At 41.3% G+C, this 17,844-nt stretch overlaps 1 protein-coding gene across 10 annotated transcripts in view; it reads right to left on the reverse strand.

The window, feature by feature from the left end:
* The window catches only part of LOC140481390 (glutamate receptor 4), a 324,446-nt gene that overhangs the window by 43,029 nt on the left and 263,573 nt on the right, over window positions 1–17,844 (reverse strand). For all 10 annotated transcript variants that reach the window (XR_011961514.1, XM_072577502.1, XM_072577497.1 and 7 more), the window contains exon 10: window positions 3,377–3,583. Coding sequence is in view for 9 of the 10 variants with exons in the window: in XM_072577502.1 (XP_072433603.1) it covers window positions 3,377–3,583 (207 nt within the window). In the remaining variant the exon portion in view is untranslated. The remainder of the gene's footprint in view (window positions 1–3,376; window positions 3,584–17,844) is intronic.

A 17,844-nucleotide genomic window follows, 5' to 3' on the forward strand; every position in this document is an offset into this window, starting at 1 on the left:
TTGGCCCAACAAGTCCACACCGACCCTCCTAAGAGTAACCCACCCAGACCCATTCCCCTATCCTATATTTACCCCTAACTAATACTATGGACAACCTAGCATGGCCAATTCATCTGACCTGCATATCTTTGGATTGCGGGAGGAAACCAGAGCACCCAGAGTAAACCCACGCAGACACAGGGAGAATGTGCAAACTCCACACAGACAGTCACCCAAGGCGGGAATCAAACACGGGTCTTTGGCATTGTGAGGCAGCAGTGCTAACCACTGAGCCACCATGCTGCCCCCTGTTAGGACTTAATGCTCATGATCTAAATTCACCAACATGACAAAATGGCACATGGACAGAAGTCACATGGTCAGAATGTTACATGATAATCCTCCAGAAATATCACCAGAGTTGGCAAATCTAGTTGATCTCAGCCAGAGCCATGGCTCTGATCTGATTGCTGTCCAGTGACTGCTGCTGGATAAAGTACTTGGGTCTAGGACAGATTCAGGTTTGCCTATTGGCCCACTCCTGGGATCTAGTAACAATGGAACCAGCAAGAGGGAAATAAAAAGTTTTAAAAAAGAAAATACAGAGCAAAATAGCAAAATAAAACAAAATAAGGAAACACCACAACATTTTTAAGTATGATATCAACTCTCGATACAGTTACTTGGGATTTTTGTTTTGTTCCTTTGATTTACCTTTGCCAGAACAAAATACTGACAGCCACACAGAGTAACAACCAAGGTATTTTCATCTGTTTTCAGAAGTTAGGAAGTCTGTACAGTTTGGATATTGGGTGGTCTGCCCATTTCCGGTCAAACAACATGAAAAAGTTGAAAGCAAAATAACTGTTTCCAGTGCACAGTGGAACCAATCCAAACATCGCAGCTGCTGCATTTGAGACCCTCCTTCAGAAATGGAGTGAGGGAAGGACATTGTTTAACGTATTATGTTTAATACATAATATTCTCCTGACATTTAGGACAGGTATCCAAAAATGTGCAAAGGGACAATTTGTGCTTATTATTTTGTAAGTTTCTGGCTTTCAAATTTTACGAATGGGGAACAGTTTAGAGCCAACCGTAATTGTTGTTAATGTTGTAAGAATGATAAGAGCATGAAAAAAGTGAAAAAAAGCATGCCAGGGTGAATCATCAGAACTCCCTCCCTTTTGTTGAAATGTTGGACATCTTCTCTCTGGATTAGTGGTGCTGGAAGAGCACAGCAGTTCAGGCAGCATCCAACGAGCAGCGAAATCAACGTTTCGGGCAAAAGCCCTTGTTTTTACCATCTTCTCTCTGACCTTGTCCGACTGATGGAAGTTACATCAGGGATCATTTTCTGCTGTGTACTAGTGGTAGTAAAATCATAAATGTATTCTGTCAGTACATTAAGTTACGGCATTTCTGAGAACACAGAGGAAATCTTCCATGTTGGGGCATCAGGAGTTTCAGTCAATACTAAACTTGATCATATCACAGTGAAGTGCTTTTTCAATGGCCTGTGGTTTGATCTAGGTTGTTGTGGCACATTTTTAGAAGGGAATAGAATTAGAAATTGAGTCTTTTTTTTATTTGTATGAATAGTGTAAAAATGACTGTGACTCATCCATGGCTTTGCATTCGGGGAGACAAGATTCAGTTTTAATATTCAAGTCATGATAAATGCCAAAATTGAGAGGGATGTCAGCTATAGAGAGCGAAGGCATCATAAAATCATAGAATCCCTACAGTGTGGAGCAGGACATTCTGCCTATCGAGTCCACACTGCCCATCCGAAAAGCATCCTACCCAGACCTACCTTCCTACCCTAACCCTGCATTTCCCATGGCTAACCCACATAGCCTACAAAACCCTGAACACTACGGGCAATTTAGCCTGACCAATCCACCTGACCTGTACATGTTGTTGTAAGGATTCCTTTGGATCAGGACCCAAGAGCAGGTTGTTCCAAATGGAGTTGAATTGATTTGAATTGGGGGAGCGCAGGTGGCCAGTGCCCAATAAAAACTGCAGAATATTTCACCTGAACTACATTACATCTCTGAAATTACCTTCTAAAATTGATGCTCCCTCCCATTACAGTCACTTCCATTATGCACTTGTCTCAGGGCAAGGTGTGACACCCTTTAAAATTGAAAGCTGCTATCATTGGGCCACCAATGCAGATCTGCTACTACCGCCAGTATAAAAGTCTGTCCTAAGAGCACAGGCCATCAGGAAAATTTCAATTAAACACGTAATTCAAATAAATAATTTAATAGGAAAAATGGTTGTTCACTCAAATCATAATAGAGATGTGTTATGGTGCTTTCAACGCTCTCGTTCCTGGTAAACATAGAAAAAAACATTAAATGTTTCAAATTGGAATGAAAACCAAGATAGCACCATGCAGGCAAAGAGACTGGATGACTTTAGTGATTACAGTAATGGCAATGCTCCTTAGAATTAAGTTCTGGATATCCAGAAGCCACATTATCTTTTGCTTTATAATCACAAATCTGCCAATGAGGAATAAAGGATTCAACTGAATCTACCAAGGGGATAACATACCCACTGAAATAGAAATCTAAACAAGCATCATGGTGCTGCAGAAAGCAATGTCAGTTCCGTACTCCAACTCTTATTATTTGTATTGTCTGATGTGCTTAGTGCATTATTAACGAAACCAGAACGATCAAATTACGTTTTACATCAACCTTGTGCCCCTCTCTTGCATATAGCAATATTAATATTGCTGGTCATCCTCAACTTAGCTCTATTATTTTGACTATTAGCTGGACTAATCACAGGGTGTCCCTGGTGGGAGATCAGCAGAATCCCTGGAGAAATGATATAAAGGCTAAAAATAGCCAGTTATACAATTTCTCTTAGGGAACTGTCATTCTTCCTTTGAAGAGCACAAAGGAATCCCTTGGTGCTTCATTAATTTCATCACAGGATTTTTGGATATTATTTCTGAAAGATGTTGCACTTTCCTGTTTCCTTTTTCCACACATTTTGTTATCTATAACATCTTCCTAAGCTTTTGGTAATTGGGACATTCAACACAAACTTCAAATGAACACCCAAAGGGCCAACTCATATTTAATATCGAATTATATGCAGGAAAGCTGTATCCTTACATTTCAACATACTCTTGTTAAATTTGCTTTTTAAAGCAATGTTTATTGACAGCTCTTGAAAGCACCCAAATTCCTGAGGGAGCCACATTCCTTAAAGACTTCACAGGCTGCAATAACTAGATTAATAACTTTGGTAAACAGTGCAAGCAAAAAAATCAATGCAAATATATTAACCACTGCACTTCTTATGTCAGAAAAAATTGAAAATAAGAAGGTAGGAAACATTACTTTCTGGCTATTATAAAATAGATGCTTACCCCATAAACAAGTTCGCCCACCATTCCATTCCAGATTTTAGTGTCTGGATCTCTTGCTCCATATTTCCCATCAGGAACGATTTTAAGCTCATACTTGATCCCGATGTGCTTTGCAATTTCTGAAGCTAAATCCACACAGTAACCCTCGTACTTGTCATTTCCTTCCAAAGTGTCATGATTTTTCTTCAGCATAACATATGGACCTTCCTGATAACCAAAGAACAGATTAAGTCTGTGAAGCACATCGAAAGTTTGCATTCATTTAGTCGGATATACTAAAAGCACTACTCAGCAGAAGATCTGATTCAACTCTGTATCATAGGCATTGTTCCCAATGAATGACAATGGCTAATCTTGCATTTTCTTTTGATTAAGTTTCAGTTTTGTTGAGTTGCCTAGTGGGTTTCTCTCTGCACAACCAAATCATTTTTTTTCCCCTATCTTACTAAACTCATGCCATTAACTACCAATGGCACTCCCCCCAATCGAATTCTAGTCCAATTCTACCTCTTACTATACCCAGGACATCACACCCACTGCTGCGATATCCAGAAATAGACTATTACCTGCGCTATCTTTAAAAGGCTGCTTTGCACCTAGATTTACACTGTTAGTCTGGAGCTTCTGCATGCTTTCTGATATTTACCTCAGACATGGATGGCAGTGAAGGTCAAATTGGCATAGCATTTTGTGGGCAGGGAGCTAGAGGTCCTGCTAGACAGGGTATTGCACATAGGGATGCCAACTACCCTCAAGTTTAGCAGGGGAGGCCTTGACACAAGAATTATGCCACCCTAGTCCAAGATTGCCACTTTGGTTGAAGCAGTCTGAGTGATCTGGAAGAAGGCCCAGAAGTTTAAGAAGAAAGTTAATGATCTTTTCCATCTAAGTGCCACAATCTCTCAGATATTCTCTCTCTGATATCTCATGTGCAGTGTATCTCTACTGTAGTACTCACCTCCCACCAAAGCTCATGCTCTATCACTCCCAATAATGCCTGCAACATCTTTGTTCACTCGCGTCACCCATTCCAACGCCCAAAAGCATTAACCCTGCATATTTCTGCACTGTGTACTCATTTGCTCGGATACTACTCCTCCTGCACAGGACCAATCCAGAAGTGTATTGTAAGTGGATCAGATATGTGCCCTGTGGTTTCTTAGGGGCTTGTACATGTTTGATTCCAATATCCATTGATTTAGGGTGCATGCAGCTGAGGTATCTAATTTGGAGGTCCTGTGGAGCAAGCTGAGTTGAAGTCATCTGACTTCCGTGTTGAGTATTCTCGGCTCTTGCTTGTACTGGATGAATAGAAAGTTCCTTATTAAAGAAGTGAGGTCTACAGTTAATAAAGTCATTAATGGGCAATAGAACATATAGAACATGGAACATAGAATGTTACAGCTCAGTACAGGCCCTTCGGCCCTCGATGTTGTGCCGACCTGTGAAATTAAACTGATGCCCATCGCACCTACACCTTCTATTCTTATCCATATGTATGTCCAATGCCCGTTTAAATGCCCTTAACATTGGCAAGTCTATTACTGTTGCAGGCAGGCAGTTCCACGCCCACACCACTCTGAGTAAAGAAATTACCTCTCATATCTATCCTAAACCTATCACCCCTCAATTTCAAGCTATGTCCCCTTGCGTTAGCCTTCACCATCCAAGGAAAAAGGCTCTCCCTGTCCACCCTATCTAACCCTCTGATTATCTTATACATCTCGATTAAGTCACCTCTCAACCTTCTTCTCTCCAATGAAAACAGCTTCAGTTCCCTCAGCCTTTCCATGTAAGACCTTCCTTCGATACCAGGCAACACCCTAGTAAATCTTCTCTAAACCCTTTCCAAAGCTTCCACATCCTTCCCATAATGTGGTGGACAGAATTGCATGCAATATTCCTGGTGCGGCCTTACCAGTGTTTTGTACAGCTGAAGCATGACCTCGTGGCTCTGAAACTCAATCCCCTTACCAATAAACACCAACACACTTTATGCCTTCTTAACAACTTTTTCAACCTGGGTGGCAGCTTTCAGGGATTTATGCACCTGGACACTGAGATCGCTCTGTTCATCTACACTGCCAAGAATTTTACTATTAGCCCAGTACTCTGCATTCCTGTTACTTCTGCCAGAGTGAACTACCTCACGCTTTCCCGCATTAAACTCCATTTGCCACTTCTCAGCCCAATTCTGCACCTTATCCATGTCCCTCTGTAACCCACAACATCCTTTAGCACTATTCACAACTCTGCCTACTTTAGTGTCGTCTGCAAAATTACTAACCCATCTTTCTACACTCACCTCTGGATCATTTATAAAAATGATAAACAACAGTAGCCCCAAAACAGATCCTTGTGGCACACCACTGGTAACTGAGCTCCAGGATGAACATTTCCCATCAACGACCACACCCTGTCTTCTTTCAGCGAGCCAATTTCTGATCCAAGCTGCTAAATCAACTTCAATCCAGAAACTCCTTATTTTGTGGAACCTTATTAAACGCCTTATTGAAGTTCACTTAAATCACATCCACCGCTTTACCTTCATCTACCTGCTTTGTCACCTTCTCGCAGAACTCAGTAACCCTTCACAAGACCATGTTGACAATCCCTCATCCAATTATTCCTTTCCAGATGATTACAAATCCTATCTCCTATCACCTTTTCCAACACCTTACCCACAACTGCAGTAAGGCTCACTGGCCTATAATTACCAGGGTTGTCCCAATTCCCCTTCTTAAACAATGGAACATTTGCTATCCTCCAGTCTTCTGGCACTACTCCTTTGGCAATGATGACTTAAAGATCAAAGCCAAAGGCTCTGCAATCTCCTCCTTGGCTTCCCAAAGAATCCCATCCAGCCCACGGGTCTTATCTATTTGCAGATCTTCCAAAATTGCTAAAACTTCCTCTTTGTCAAACTCAATTCCTTCTAATCTTGTAGCCTGTATCTCTGTATTCTCACTAACATTAGCCTTTTCCAATGTGAATACTGATGAAAAGTATTCATTAAACGTTTCCCCTATGTCTTCAGATTCCACACACAACTTTCCACTACAGTCTTTGATTGGCCCTAATCTTACTCTAGTCATTCTTTTATTTCTGATAAACCAATAGAAGGCCTTATGGTATTCCTTGATCCTATCCGCCAATAACTTCTCATGTCCCCTCCTGGCTCTTTTTAGCCCTCTCTTTAGATCTTTTCTGGCTAACTTGGAACTCTCAAGCCCCCAACTGAGCCTTCACGCCTCATCCTCACATAAGCCTTCCTCTTCCTCTTGACAAGAGCTTCAACTTCTTTAGTAACCATGGCTCCCTCTCTCGACAGCTACCTCCATGCCTTATAGGTATATACTTATCAAGGACCCGCAGTAGTGAGTAAACACCTTAACTTGCTGCTGCCTAATGAGAACCTTGCCTCAACATCCAGAACTTAGTTGAAAGATGTAGTGAGTTAATTCCAGCTTCAAGCTATAACTCACTGGACTTCTTTACATCACTGGACTTTACGTCACACTGTAAGCATTTGCTATAAACTCTGTGTCTTACAATTGTGTACTCCACAACCACCTGATGAAGGAGCAGCGCTCTGAAAGCTAGTGCTTCCAGTTAAACCTGTTGGACTATAACCTGGTGTTGTGTGATTTTCAACTTTGGACTTTTCATGTGATTCTGCCCCTGTTTTCCACCATAGCCTATGTAGTTTTGGCTTCTAAGAATCTGGCCAGTGTTACACAATCACTGATATTTTGCCCTCTCATTTGCACAATTCGGTGGTACACAACAGAAGGGAACAATGCAATATTGGCAATGGGATGACAACTTCATCACCTTAGCTCTACAGAGGAGATGGTTTCCTACATGTGAAACTGGCTAGACAGCCGCTGGAACAGTGAAGAGGTGGGCATTGTTCTGCCAATGTCTCTTCTTAATTTTTGGCTACTTAAGTAATGATTTTCCTCCATCATAAGTTGAGAAATGGGAATGCTTGATGATAATTGCACAATGTTCAACATCATTGATAACTCCTCAGATTCTGAAACAGTCTGTATCTATATGCATCAAGACCTGGACAATATCTAGGCATTGGCTGACAAGTACAAGTAGCATTCTGGTGCCAGGCAATGACTATCACAAGTAAGACAAAATCTAACTCTAACATTCATCATTGAATCCCTCACTACCAATGCCTTGGGCATTAGCATCGACCAGGAACTCACAAGGCTAAGTCAGAAGCATACTTATAATGAGAAATTGGATCGATTAGGATTATATTCACTTGAGTTTAGAAGAATAAGAGAGGATCTCGTAAAAACCTATAAAATTCTAACAGGACTGAACAGGGTAAATGCAGGAAGCATTCCTGCTGACTGGTGAGTGCAGAACCAGGGGTCACAATTTAAGGATGGGGGTAAATAACTTAGGACTGAGATAAAGAGAAATTTGGTATACTCAGAGACAGCTGAGTCTGTGGAACTCTCTGCCATAGAAAGTAGTTGAGGTCAAAACATTGAATGTTTTCAAGAAGGAGTAAGATATAATTTGTCGGACTTAAGGGATGAAAGGGTGTGGGGAGAAAGCAGGAACAGTCTATTGTATTTGACCATATAATCATATTGAATAAGAGAGCAGGCCTGAAGGGCCAGATAGCTTACTCCTGCTCCTGCTTTTTATGTTTTCTATTTTGCAGTGAATAACTCATCCTCTCTCTATAATCAATGTCCACCACATACAAGGAACAAGTCAGGAGTTTGGGATGGAATACTCCCCACTTGCTGGATGGATGTTTCAAGAATCTGGGCACCATCCAGGATGAAGCAACCTATTTGATTAACATCGACACCAACATTTTCAAGATTCACTATTGATGCATAGTAACAGCAGTGTATACCAGCTACGAGAACTTACCAAGGCTCTTCCAACTGCACTTTGCAAGCCCACAATCTCTACTTTTTAGAAAGATAAGGACAGTTGATGTTTGGGAACACCACCACCTATAAATTCCTATCCAAGGTATACACCATCCTGGTTTTGAACTATTTCTCCCTTCTTTCACTGTCACTGACTCAAAATCCTGGAATCCCCTTCCTATCAGCACTGTGGTTACTCCTTCACTCAAAGGATTGCATTACTTCAAGAAGACAGCAAACCACAACCTTCTCCAGTGAAATTAGGATGGGCAATGAATTCTATGACAGATGATTAAAAACCTCATTGGCAACCCATCATTTGACATAGACAAAGGTCAGCTCAGAATCAAGATGGCGCGCTGGTATAGTTGGTGGTGTTTGGATGGAGTTCATCTGCACTCTTTTTCTCTCTCTCCTTTTGCCTTTTTCTTTTCTTCATTCTCCTGATGCCACAAGGAGGCTGGAACAGTGTCAGTGGTGCCTCCTGGCCCAACATATGGCCTCTTGGAATGGTAGCGGGGCTTCGGCTGCAGTGATGGCGGAGCAGGGACTCCTAGCTGCAGAAGGCCCAGAGCCCGGCCGATCAACATGAACTCAATTTAAGTACTTTCTTTTTATTTATTTGTCCCTCAAAATGGTGCTGTATTGTGGTGACAGAACAGTTTTCACTGTATCTCCTTAGATGTATGTGGCAATAAATCATTCACTCATTCATTCATGATGAGAAAGCTGCTGGTCATGGAACATATCACTGTCCAGATCAACTGAAATTTCCTCTCACCAACCTTCCCTTCCTGTTTTCAGACATCCCCAGATTATCAACTGTCCAGCCACAGAGGCCCCAGGAGCAGAAAAGGAGAAATAGTACAGACAAAATGGAGAAGCCCTGACATATAAACCATCAGCTCAGTTACAGAGTCTACACATACCTTAGTGACAACTATAAAGTTAAGATTAACACACAGAAAGATTGGCTAGCCTACCACTGTCAAGGGGTATTGAGTCATGTGACTCCAACTTGGCAAAGGACATAGCATAGTTTACTTCACTTTACTTCATATTTTTTTTTCATCATATCCCAGAGGCACTACCATTTCTGTCACATCCCATTGCAGCCTTTTGTGTGGGTAGCTTCCTATTCATTGGCCTTTAATTTCATGTGAGGATATGGCAACATGTGTAGAAAATGCAAGGTCTCAGTAAAACACCTACCAGACACTCCAAAATACTTCACGGCAGTCTGCAAAGAAACAGTTAAAAAGAATCTAACTACTGCTAAGAAATTGCCTTTAAATAAAATCATTCCTGGCATTAATCAGCCAATTGGGTTGCTTGTGGTTAGGATAGTACTAAATGAAGAAGATACATCTCTATACAACTTACCTTTAGAAAATGTCAAAAGGACATCATGTCTCACCAACTTAACTGAGGTTTTTGAATAGGTGAGGAAGAAGATTTATGAAGGCAGAGCAGAAGACGTTGTCTATATGGACTTTGACAAAGCGTTCAACAAAGTTCTGAATGGTAGACTGGTTAGTAAGGTTAGATCAAGTGGGATCCAGGGGGAGCTAGCCAGTTGGATACAAAATTGGCTCAAAGGTAGGAGACTTTTTTTTAGATTAGATTCCCTAAGGTATGGAAACAGGCCTTTGGCCCAACAAGTCCACACCAACCCTCCGAAGAGTAACCCACCCAGACCCATTCCCCGACCGATATTTACCCCTGACTAATGCACCTAACGCTATGGGCAATTGAGCAATGCCAATTCACCTGACATGCACATCTTTTGGACTGTGGGAGGAAACCCATGCAGACATGGGGAGAATGTATGAACTCCACACAGACAGTCACCTGAGGCAGGAATCGACCATGGGTCCCTGGCACAGTGAGGCTGCAGTGCTAGCCACTGTGCCACCCGTATCAGGACTGAGGGTGGTTGTGGAGGGTTGCTTTTCAGACTAAAGTCTGTGATCAATGGTTTGCCACAAGGATCGGTGTTGGGTCCACTGTATCATTTACATAAATGATTTGGATGTAAATATTGGAAGGATGATTAGTAAGTTTGCAGATGACACCAAAATAGGTGTTGTAGTGGACAGTGAGGGAGATTATCTTAAAGTACAACAGGACCTTGATCATGTGGGTTGAGGAGTAGCAGGTAGAGTTTTATTGGGATAAATATGAGGTGTTACCTTATAGTAAGGCAAACCGGGGTGGGACTTACACAGTTAACGGTAGGGACCTGGGGAATGTTGCTGAACAAAGAGACCTAGGGTGCAGGTGCATAGTTCTTTGAAAGTGGAGTCACAAGTAGACAGGGTAGTGAAGAAGGTGTTTGGCACACTTGCCCTCATTGGTCAGAATATTGAGTATAGGAGTTGGGATGTCATGTTGGGACTGTACAGGACATTGGTGAGGCCACTTTGGGAATACTACATACAATTCTGGCTGCCCTTCTACAGCAACACACTTTTTGATGACTAAACATAAACAAAGACTAACAAAGTATATCCAAAAAACTATAGGATAATCAAACCGATTAAAATTGACGAGATGATAACAAATCTCTTTCAGTTTGGGATAATCAAACAGAAATTTTGCAAAAATTATATTTACAGTTCTGTTTCAATCCTTAGACATTTTGTGTCTTGTTTCAGTCTTTATAAGAAGTCCTCTTGCACCGAGATCTCGACTCTGATTTGTTTCAAATGTAAAATTTATGTCAAAAGTGGCCAACCCGATTCAGACTGACAACAATGTATATTTACAAAGCCAACTTTAAAGAAATTTCATCTCTGACTGCCACTTAACTGTTTCCCGTTTTCTGTGAAGGGTGGTTAAAGTGGGATTGTTTGGTACAGACTATCGCTACACAAGACTGATCGCAGCATTTAGATTGGTCCAAATGCAGTTTCTTGCTAAAAGCAGACCAGTGAATACAGTGCACTTGGAGACATCCAGAAGCCTGTCGATAAGATACATGTCCACTATCTATCTTTAAGTGAAAAAAAATTGTAAAACCTCGAGGGCGGAACCTTCATTTTTTCTTGCCTAAGTCTGAGTTACATCAAGTTTTTTGGAGGGATTCTCACCGCATGGCCTAGCTGGTTCTCTTGCCTTACTTTACTAAACTAAACATTAACTACCCACCCTGCTTCATGGCATCTTTCATACCCAAGTCAGGCCTTATTTTACCACACACTATTTACAGGATAACTCACCACTCACTGGATATCCTGGAATTCACTTGCATCTCTTACACTGCACCAATTTAAAAAGGCCATTGTGCATCCAGACAAGAACTGTCAATCACAGCTGCCCTGGATGGCTCCTGACATTTGCCCTGGATATGACAGATGGGGGAAAACCCTGTCACTTTGTGGGACCTGAAGGTCCTCCTGGAAGAGATGCAGACATGGAATGTCCTCTGCCCCCAAAAGTGGCAGCAATGACCATAACACCAGAATATGTCAGCCTGGACTGAGGTTACTACTTGGGTTAAAGCAGTCTCAGCTGTCTGCAGTTATGCCCAGCAATGTAAGACAATGACTCTCTCTACTCCATCAGTGTTAATTGCCCCAATCATCTCTCCAATATCCCACTTACTCTATATCTGCTACTTTATCTACATCCCCCCAACATCTACAACATCTTCCAACACTCACCCAATCCCTGACAATGACATGGCATGTCCTCTGCATTGCTTAATCACTTGCTCGAGATGCCTCCCCATCTGTATCAATAGTGATAGTGTGTCATCAACCTTCATCTCCCTTTATTCCTGCCTCTCTCTCATTCAAGGAGGAAAACAACCTGTAATAGGGCTGGAGTTGACAAGGCAGGAAGAGGGCTGTCTGACATTCAGCTCCACATTCTCTAAGTGGAGAGTATTCTGATTCTGACCACACAGAGTGGCTGACTGTCTGTATCCAAGCCCCTGGACTGGTATTGGAGGCATCCTTTGACTTAGTGCACCAAGACCTCATGACTGAAGGCTGTCCCTGCTGGCAATCATGACAAGTTTCCTTTGAGCCTGCGCCAATCAGCAAGGCAAAGGTAGGGACACTTTGGGCATCGAGATACGCTCAGAGAGAATGTGCATAAAGACAGCAACCCAAGAGCTCAGACATGGAACCTGGTCCAGTTCCTGAGCTCCACACAAAGTGTCCTTGCAGCAGTGCCATTGTGATAATTGCTGGTGCAGTTTAAGATGCAGCATCAAAGTGCCAAAGCACTCTGAATGTGGATCGGAGATGTATCATCAGAGTTCTTAGAGATATGTCAGCTGCTAATAATTGGTGGACACGGGTTACATGTGGGAAACAGTGAGGTCTGGAGATGCTGGAGATCAGGGTTGAGATTGTGTTGCTGGAAAAGCACAGCAGGTCAGGCAGCAACTGAAGAGCAGGAAAATCGACATTTCGGGCCGGAGCCCTTCGATTTTCCTGCTCCTCGGATGCTGCCTGACCTGCTGTGCTTTTCCAGCAACACACTCTCAACATGGGTTACATGTGGCCAATGCCCATAAAGTATGCCCAGAGATGTTGGCTTCCAGTATCCAACATGGAGGTTGTTTGGAGCAAGTGGCGAGCTGAAGTCACCAGCTCTGGTTTCCATTTCAGATGTTCTCAGCATCCAGCTTGTTTAGTGAGCTTGGTAAGATAGAAAGGTGAATATTAATGAAGTGAGTTAGTATCTAATAAGCTTTAATCCAAGTCAATTGGTAATATAATAGGGAAATGTAATAGGGCAGGCATCTTGAGTAAGTGATTAAGCAATGCAGAGGACATGCAGGGTTGGTCATTGTCAGGGAATGGGTGAGTGCTGGAAGATGTTGTGGATGTTGGGGGAAGGCGAATACAGTAGCAGATATAGAATGAATTGAATTTACTGTCACATGTACCGAGGCACAGTGAAAAGCTTTGTCTTGCGTGCAATACAGGCAGACCACAGAGTTAAGTAGCATAGATAGTAAATAATGGGTAAACAGTGGCAAAAACAAAAACACAGGTACAGGCGAAGGTTAAGAGTTTGTGAGTCCAATGGGACATCGTACAGATGATTGGGGCAATTGACACTGCTGCTGCCTGCCGGGAATCTCGCCAATCTGTGAAAAGCATAAAAGACAGAACAAAGTGCTCCTGAAGTCAAGATGGGTCTAGCTACACTTCTCATCTAATGTAGCTATAATCCACATCACTCAGACTCCTAGGCGATTCTATCTGGAGATTCTAAGAAGGAGTTCTAATATTACAGGGCATAAGTTTAGGGTGAGGGGGAAAGATATACAAGATACCTAAGGGACAACTGTTTCTTGCAGAGGGTGATGCGTGCATGGAAGGAGCTGCCAGAAGAAGTGGTGGAGACTGGTACAATTACAGCATTTAAAAGGCATCTGGGTGAGTATATGAATAGGAAGGGTGCTGGCAAGTGGGAGTACATTAGGTTGGGATATCAGGTCAGCATGGCCGAGTTGGACCGAAGGGTCTGTTTCCGTGCTGTGCATCTCTATGACTCGAAGAGACCCATGTCCAACCAATTTAACTATTGAATCAAAAAACAACCATCGTTCCATCAACATTGTGCAATTGTTGCGAAAATCAAACAGGGTGCGAGGAATTAGTCTCATGCTTGTCATATGGCATTTGATCTACGGAGTTTTTTTTCTATCTTTATTTTTCCATCCATAATGTTTGTGTCAGACCATCTGTTTTGTCTGTCTTATTCCTGCATGAGAGGGTGTGTGCTATTGAATGTTCAACTATTTAAAGGGGACTAGTATATGAAGCATAGTAGTGAATTAGTAATCTATTTCTTAAATAAATTACTAATCTATTTTTCAGTAAGTAGTTGTTTTCCTGTTAATGACAAATTCTGGTGTAAATTTGTTCTTTCCTGACTAGCAGTCTTGTCGACAAAATTATATTGGTGCTTAGTTGGGTAGTTACACATTTGTGACAACCTGTGGGGCACAATTCTCAGTACATTTTTCCCAACTGAGCCGTGACAAGCCTAAAGTCCATATCTGTGACTTCTACCATCGAGAAAAATATCTCTTGCAAGTTCTGCTCCAAGTCACACACCAACCTGACCTGGAACTAGTTTACCATTCCATCACAGTCATTACAACCAAACTGTCAATCCTCTTCTTAACAGTACAATAGGTAAGTCTCTACTATGTGGATTGCATGGTAAACAAAGGTAATGTTTCACAATCATTTCCAGGAGAAAGTGAGGACTGCAGATGCTGGAGATCAGAGTCGAAAAGTGTGACGCTGGAAAAACACAGCCGGTCAGGCAGCATCTGAGAAGCAGGAGCAGGACATTCCTGATGAAGGGCTTATTCCTGAAATGTTGACTCCTCTGCTGCTCAGAAGCTGCCTGACCTGCTCTGCTTTTCCAATGCAACAATCATTTCAGGTCAATTAAGGATGGCAGCAAATGCTTATGAACAATGCTTACCTCCCAAGAATGAATGTTAAAATATTAGGGCTGGATCCCAAATGAAGATTCCAAAAAAGAAATAACTTATATGTTATGGTCTTGAACTTCAGAAAAAAATAATTAGCTGATCTGAATTTCCCTAGATTAGCTATAACATTTGATGTTTTCTTACTATGATTTGATTTGTTTGCTCTGGACTAGGGACAGTCAGATATTCATTCTGGTCATTGTTACAATAATGGTAAACACAGATTATTGATAATACCCGAGACTGTCATTGGCTGAAATTATTTTTAAATCAGATAGACCTGGTTCTGTGATCATTTAACCAATTCGACATGTGTCATGAAGGTTCTTGTCATGTCAGATGCCAATATTCATGGACAAAGGTTGTATGTAGCCAGTACCCATGAAGTATGCCCAGAGATGTTGGCACCCAGTGTCGAACATGGAGGTTGTTCAGAACAAGTGGTGAACTAAAGTTACCGTGTATCTGCTCTGGTTCCCATTTCGGGTTTTCTCAATTGGAATATATTAAACTGATCACACTGAAATGACCATATAATCCAAAGACAGTGAAAACAGACAACTAATTCAGTGTCAAGAAACTCACATCTCTTTTTTAATTCATACTCGTGTTCACGTATTGGAAGATGAACGTTTGCTTGCGGAATATTCAGTTTAGAAAGGCAATGGGACTAAGCTCAGTAGAAGATAGAAATTAACCATAATTCAGTCGCTTGTTTGGCAGAGCAGAAAGAAAAGGAGAAATTGATTTTTAATAACAGATAATAAAGCAAAGAACTACAGATAGTGGAAATTTGAAACAAAAACAAAAATTGCTGGAGAAACTTAGCAATTGGCAGCTTCTGTGGAGAGGGAACACAGTTTACATTTCATGTAAGTGACTCTTCTTCAGAACAACAACAGAATATGGAACGCTCCTTTTGTATCTCATTAGGTCTCAAAAGAAGCAGCTGGATGAAAAATTGACTCAGAAAATAACAGCTTACCATCAACTCTAGCATACTAAAAATTCTAGTATGGCTGAGGCAATAAGACAACAGCTAAACTACCATGGATTCAGGTTTCACTCTCACTATACCAGGACTCTCAGAACTTTAAACTTCTTGCTTGTACTTGACACCCTCTCCCATTTCTAATAAATTTCTGACATGTGTTCACGGGTGTGTTTATTGTGTTTGTTATCATATACTGTTACGTTATCTTGGGGTTTGTAAGCAATAGAATTCTTCTTTGTGTTCACTCAGGATAAGTTTATAATTTGATCCTTCATTTTGAACCAAGTTTATAATGAAGTGTGATAGCTGTGCAATAAAAAGGGAAATATAAATGTTCGCTATGACTAATGGGGTGTGAGTGGGATGTAGGAGGGGAGTCAAAAAGAGGGGAGCTCATTCTCCCTTCTCAGCTTTTGAAACAGCATTCATTTCTACATGGTGGTAGAGGGACCTATAGACTTTTCACCTTGTAATTTAGCTTTTCAAAATAAATGCTTCACATCTTATACTGGTAATGTGATTCCACACAATGTTATATACATTTCATCATCAGACCTAACACCGTCGTCATTATGGAATTATTGTTAATATATCGCATGTTCCTTTTATTGCTGGGTTGACAAAAAAGACAAATATGATTTCTCTTTCGGAGATACGTATACATGTATATAGAATCATAGTGATTGCGCAATACACCTTTTGATGTTATATAAATGAAGGCATCTATGACTGAAGAGTAACCCATTGCAGAAATGCTTCCATCTTTAAAATTGTATACTTTGCTTTCATTATTTCTAGGAACATTAAATGGAAATAAGTGAGTTAAAATATTGCTAAGATGGCTGCTGGATGTCAGGTGACTTTTAACATTTCTGTGCAGACAACATCAAGACTCGAGAAAGTTCCTATTGGTTCACTATGAATGGGGCACTCCTTTGAATCAAAACCATTTCTGGAATCCACATCCAAATCTCAAAATCTATGGAACATTAGACTTACAGTCTCTGAATTCAAAATGTAATCATGTGAGTTGCAGAAAAAAAGTCTCAAATTATAAGTGACTGTGAATGATCACCATCCGTTCACTATCGTATAGTAAAGATTTCTAACTTTAAATAATTCTGGATGGACAATAAAAAAGCATTAACCATGTGACTAAAATGGACTACTGTTAATGATTCTATCACCCAAAGAAATTGGGAGAATTAGTCAGTTTGGACTCCAACAGGATACAAGAGACCATTCCTACAGTCAGTACACAATCCTACTAAACAACTGGCAAACCAGGCAGTACACAAGAAATTAATGAATGTTCACCTGCAAATAATAGTCTACACAAACTCTTAGTCATAACCTTGGTTGAAAATCCAAAGTTTTCCAACTTTCATTCATGAAAAGAAATGGAGAGTGGGGGTGGTGGGGAAGTAGGAAGTGAAGGTGAGTGACTGGGTACTCCTAGGTCGATTATCACATTATAGGATCTGCATGCAGCACAGTGAACCCATTTTCTCACTCTTAGCTCTTATTCTCACTTATTCAGCTTTTCTTCTGCCCTGACCTGCTATCCATAATCTCCTTGACTAACTATCCCTTTCATCTCTCTCTCTGGACTCCATCTCTATCTATCTGCTTACCTTTCCCCATCCTCCTACTTCGTTTCAACATAAGTAACATTTTTTTCGAACTGCTAACAGTTCTGATGAAGAGTCATCAGATTCAAAATGTTAACTCTGCTTTCTTCCCACAATTGCTGCCAGACCTGCTGAGTTTCACCAGCAATTTCTGGTTTTGCTCTTCCGAGATGCCTGGTCTTCTTCCTTTGTCCCACGCTTCATTGCTGTTGCCAGATTTATACGGTGATAGAGATGTACAGCATAGTCCATGCCAACCAGATATCTTAAATTAATCTGGCTCCATTTGTCAGCACTTGGCCCATATTCCTCTAAATCCTTCCTATTCTGGATTTGGAGATGCCAGTGTTGGACTGGGGTGTACAAAGTTACAAATCACACAACACCAGATTATAGTCCAACAGGTTTAATTGAAAGCACTAGCTTTCGCAGCGCTGCTCGTTCATCAGGTGGTTGTG

The sequence above is a fragment of the Chiloscyllium punctatum genome, chromosome 9 (genome assembly GCF_047496795.1).
Source record: "Chiloscyllium punctatum isolate Juve2018m chromosome 9, sChiPun1.3, whole genome shotgun sequence".
NCBI lineage: Eukaryota > Metazoa > Chordata > Chondrichthyes > Orectolobiformes > Hemiscylliidae > Chiloscyllium > Chiloscyllium punctatum.